The sequence below is a fragment of the Heloderma suspectum genome, chromosome 1, assembly GCF_057233095.1.
Source record: "Heloderma suspectum isolate Gila_16-S chromosome 1, 16-S_ref, whole genome shotgun sequence".
NCBI lineage: Eukaryota > Metazoa > Chordata > Lepidosauria > Squamata > Helodermatidae > Heloderma > Heloderma suspectum.
The window spans coordinates 137,568,426-137,573,733 of record NC_139458.1 but is presented as its reverse complement, the minus strand read 5'-3'; the positions used below and the strand labels follow the sequence as shown (position 1 = coordinate 137,573,733).

Below are 5,308 nucleotides of genomic sequence, written 5' to 3'. Positions count from 1 at the left end.
CCTATCCATTCCCCCTTCTTTCCTGTTCCTCCTTTAAGCCTAAGGGCTGTGTGAGCATGTGGCAGTAAGCATGCTTTTTCTTCTATGGAGTTCAAAGTGTTGTTCCCTGCCACTATGAATAAAAGCTGGCTCAACCCTCTGCTGTGCTAGGGAAATGTTATTCTAGCCTCTGTTACTACAGGGGAAGAAAAACCAGAGCTTGCTTCTATCATTACTCAGGTTATTCTTTCTAGAGTGCTGCTGGTAAAAAGTCTGCATTTAGAGCCTGCTCTGTCCTCATATTATCCGTCTTATATTGGGCTTGGAGTGGGGGTGGAGAGGTGTCCTTGTCAAGTTATATTTTATCCAGCTTCTTAAACTAGAGGCAAAAGGGAGCTTGAAAATCTACGCGCTGGCAGTTTTTGCAGCCTTTATGTGGCAATTGGGGCTAAAAAAAAGAAAAACGTGTGTGTGGGGGTAGTAATAAAAGAATAGTGTAATAACAATTATTCCCCCACCCCCAGGGGTATAATTGCTGGGGACAGGGGAAGGGAGTCTATGATGAGAGGGTTTTTAGTCCGCGGTGGGATGCAAGAAGTGGGAAGGTCATCCCTCTGAGATTTTAACTAGGATAGGAATCAGTGACGGGTGGCGCCTGGGCCCTGTCTGACTCCCTGAGTGGTGCCATGTGCCTCCCTCCCCCCCCATTACCAGCCCTAAAGGCAAAAGAAGAGGGTGGATTTGCAGAATCTGTGGCAATAGGACTTGGCAACTGGTTGTTTTTGCATGTGTTGCATCTGCCTTAGTGATGCCACCCACCCACATCTTGTCAAAATGGTTCACTGTCAAAAATAGTTACTGATTGGGGACTTTGGGCATGTGTAAAGAGCAGCTTCCCTCATGTCCAGCTGGGCATTGGAAGGATTGCGCATGCACGCGCATGCACACACACACACACACCCTGCTGCCTTGCCTTCAAAGTGGGCGGCTTTTCATGCAGCCTGTGCAATGTGCAGTAGTCCTGTGATAATTCCTGTCAATCGGGGGGGGGGGCACAAGGGAGCAGCATAGCACCCCCACATACACACATGAGTGCCACATAGATGTGTCCTGTGAGAAGTAGACAAGAAGGAAGCAGATTTTTCAAGGTAGCAGTAGCTAGTTTTAAAACATCACAGCCTTCCCCAACCGAGTGCCCTGAAATTTTGGACTTCAACTCCCATCAGCCCAGCCAGCATAGCCAATGGTCGCGAGTCCTGGGGGTTGTAGTCCAAAACATCTGGAGGGCACCAGGTTGGGGAAGGCTGCTTTATCAGGTCCTGCTTCTGTGAGCACAATTCTGCTGGTGCCCACTTTGTGGGCAAGTTGACTGTGCAGCAGGCCTGCCTTGGAGATGCTGCTGCAGTGCCTGCGATGTTCAAGGAGTGGTGTTGACACAGAGTTGCCTCTCACGACATCATCCCTGTTTTACAGGGGAGCCTTTCCTCTTCTCTCGTTACTCCTGCTTTAGGCAAAGTGTGTGTCAGCGTGGATGCACAAGAGTGCAGACTGAGTGTAATACAAGCGGTTACTTACCAGCTTCAGATAGGCAACCGGTCGCCTTTCTGTGCACCTTGAATCTTGCACACACTCTGGGGGCTGTCCTTCAAAATCAATGTCCTTAACAGAAGGGTTTTATCTTTGCAGGATCTGCTAGGAAGTATATAGAAAGAAACCCCTTCCCCTGTAAGGGCTGCGCTGCCCATGGTGAGCTCATGGTTCCCCCAGCCCCTTTAATAAGATAACTCAGGGAGTCCGCTGTGATGAAATCAACTTTTTTATCTGTATGCCCTTGACAACCTCATGACACCACCACCACCTTAACCATGATTTGCAGTACAGACAGACAGGCAGGAGGACGGGCATAGAATGAATTTAGGTGCGGTCTGGCCGCAACCAAATGAGCATATGATATCCCAGCCTTCTCCAACTTGGTGTCCTCCAGATGTTTTGGACTTCAACTCTCATCACTCCCAGGCAGCATGGACAATGGGAGATGTAATCCAACACATCCGGCAGGCACCAAGTTGGGGAAGACTGCCGTATCCTAAATCCATGCAAAGGTTCTCTGTAGACATGCCATACTCCTACCTGGAACTCTGGAGATCTGCAGTGTGTCGGTGTAAACCAGTGGTGGGCAACCTGCAGCCCTAAGGCTAAGGTGACCTAATACCATGTGGCCTGCAGAGTAATTTCCAAAGAGCTCTGCAAGCAATCTGTTCAAGCTCTGGCAAGAGCCATTTGTCTCTTTCCCAGCAGCCCTCTTGGTGGGGAAGGGGGAGAGAGAGAAGGAGCTGTCAAGAAGAGAGACATGCAGGAAAGGAGGTGGCAGAAAGAGAGAAAAGTGGGGGGCCTGCCTACTTCTGGCTCTGACCCTGCATGCAGTGCCCAGGAGATTACCCCCAAGGGGATGCAGCCCTCCAAAGAAAAAAGGTTGCCCACCCCTGGTGTAAACAATACTGAGCTAGATGGACCAATCGTCTGATGGGGTCTAAGGCAGCTCCCTGTGTTTGTAATTGAATGGAACATGCCCATGGGAGCGCCCGTCTCTGCTCTTGCATCTATCCTCTGAGAACAGTTAAAGAGAAGTAAGAGGAATCTTAGGGCTGTGCCGGACAGTACAGGTTTTGCAGGGTAGGAAGAGAGGGCAAAAGTTCACCACAAATTCATGTAAATCTGTCTAGCATGGTTAGTGCTCTCACCCCCACTAAACTGTTTGCCTTTCCTGCTCCTGCTGGGGTGCATCCTCCATTTCGGCTACGAGGCCATAGGCAGGGTTGCTTGAGATCAGGCTCGTCCCCGCTCCCCCTATCTTGCGGTACTCCTTCTTCTTGTACCTCCTGCATCCGTAGACAGCCAGGCCAATCAGGATGGCCAAGCCAGTGGTGGCCCCTACAGTGACCCCAGCTGCCTCTCCATTTGAGAGTCTCCCTCCGGCACCCCCCTCTCTCTTCACATTGTGTTTCACATCCTCAGGGTTGCCTGGCTTCCACAGCTGAGTCTCAGAGTCCTTGACCCAGGTCTGTTCACCATTGCTGCTCACCACCAGGATGGTGTCGGTGGCAACAGAGCTGACAGCGGGTTTACGAGTGAAGGGCGGGAGCCGGGCTTGGGGCAAAGTCCCTTTTGTGAAGCGCCCAGCCTGGACACAGTACTCCACTTGGCATCCATCGCTGATCAGAGCCAGGTGCTGGCTAAATCCCACCGGGCACCTCTTGGGGTATGGGTCATGCTCTGTTCCATTGTGGGATCCCATCTGTGGGTTCCCTACCTCACAACTGAAGAACCCCCCAAAGGGGACAGAGTATTTCTGGCCCCGTTCATCACTGCTGATGCAAACCTTCAGCTGGTCAAAGAGCTTCAGCTGGTAGTACATGGAGGGGCAGGACTGGGCATTCGTCACGGGATTGGTGCTCCTGGTGCTAAAGAGGCCCCCAAAGAGGAAGCCTGAGTTCTCGGGGACCGGCCCTTGGGCTGCACACCAATAGGAGCTAAATCGCACTCTGGAGGGAATGATCACATCCTTGCAAACCCACTTGCAGAATAGCCTCCAGACAACGCAATCTTGGTGGCAATCCAAGTGGCTGTACCCTTCCTCACGTTGCTGGGAGCGCAGTCTGATAGAGGTATAGCCCACTGGGCAGGAGAAAGCTCCAGAGAGCGGGTTCCTCTGCTCCAGGCCTTGGCAGAGCAGGGCGGCATCAGGACCTTCCAGCTGAGCACATTCTTGGTAGGCTCCTCCAAAAGTGAAGTTGGTTGCTGTCCCTTCACAAGTTCCATCATCCAGGTTGGCATAGAAGTTGAAATTGGGCGAGGCTGGATTTGTGCAGCCAGGATATGTGTTGAAAGTGTAATAGCGGGAGATGGCCGCTTTCACTATCTTCGACAATTTCCTCACTGTGGGGCTGGGCAACCCTGGCAGGTTGTTGGGGGTGATGAAAAATTGCAAAGGCAAGCCGGACCGATCAACAGCCACCAGATGGTTGGTGATGCTTTCTTGCCAGGCTTTCAAGGTAATGCCAGGATAAAAGGGCAGCCCACCGATGCTCTCCACTCTGGAATTGGTGCGGTTGGCCTGGTACTCCTTGGTGAAACCATCTTCTATGCCTGCTGAAACACCACTGTTGAAGTTGATGATGTTCTGGAAAGAGACCCCGGCTGCAGCTGTGATAGAACTCCGCATGGACAAGCTGTCTTTCACAAAGCTGGATTTGATGTGGTCCTCCTGGACAAGGCTGGCTCCAGCGTCCACTCCGGTGATAACATGTGTGCCATAATTCAGCACTAAGAGCTCTGCCAAGTAGTCAGCCATTCGAGTCTGGTTGTTCTCCAGTTGGCTAGCAATAGTAATGAGCTGCTGCTGGAAGCCTTCATCTAATATGGCTGCAAGGTCAAACTTAACAGTGTACATCAGGTTTCTGACCTGAACCCTGGTGGTTACAGCCTGGTCTCTCACTTGGTGGGTTTTCATCCTGCGGAAGTCACTGGAGAACCTGCCACTGATGTATGAAGAGGACAGCTCTGCATTGATGGACGCCGAGGTGCTACACTGATAATCCATCCAAGACTCTATGATCTCTGAGTTCATCTCCAGGTAGCTCTGTTTACGTGCAATAGTGAAGACCTCATTGGGGATGATGTAAGCTCCATCTCCTGTGGTTCTGCACAAAGAGTAATTTAGGCCGATAACTCTCCCCATATCCAGGTTCCTCAGATTATCCCAGCCACCTCCAGGAAGAACTTCCAGTGCAGGAATTTCCAGGGCTTGCTTGCATTCCTGAAATCCAATGGCATGAGGATGCCGCACTGATGGTTCCAGTGCCCAGCATGCCCAAATGACAAGAGTTAAGGAGAGAAAGATTCCTGTAAAATTATTCATGGCTGGAACAGTGTGGAGGACATTCAAGCATCTGAGTGGTATAAACGTACTTCTGTCTCAGCTGTGGGTAACCGAGTAGAGGCTTCCTCCTTTTTACACTAAGGTTGGTAATTGAAACAGGAAACTAAACTTGATTGCTTTGTACTTCCCCCTACACAGGTTGGCAGAACTGTAGAGGGGCCTTTGACAGGTTTTTTTGGGTGCTTCCAGATAGAGGGCTCCTAGCACCACTACCCATCAAAAGCCACTGTGCAGCTCTTCTGTCTTTCCCTACTTTTCTGGTCAGAAAAAAGATGGGACAAGTGGTGGGAAAACACAGGAGGGTTTCCTATCGAAGGCAGCACTGTCTGGAACCCCTGCAAAATTCTGTGAATGGGGCAGTGCGATTGCACAATAAAGAACTCATCTGGA

The 5,308-nt window shown here is 50.9% G+C and overlaps 1 protein-coding gene across 1 annotated transcript; it reads right to left on the bottom strand.

Moving 5' to 3' along the window:
* Positions 1 to 1,782: 1,782 nt before the first annotated feature.
* MPEG1 (macrophage expressed 1) lies at positions 1,783 to 5,031 on the bottom strand. The gene has a single exon (XM_084828851.1). It carries the CDS (start codon positions 4,895 to 4,897, stop codon positions 2,726 to 2,728), a length of 2,172 nt encoding a protein of 723 aa, XP_084684977.1. The 5' UTR covers positions 4,898 to 5,031; the 3' UTR covers positions 1,783 to 2,725.
* Positions 5,032 to 5,308: the final 277 nt, after the last annotated feature.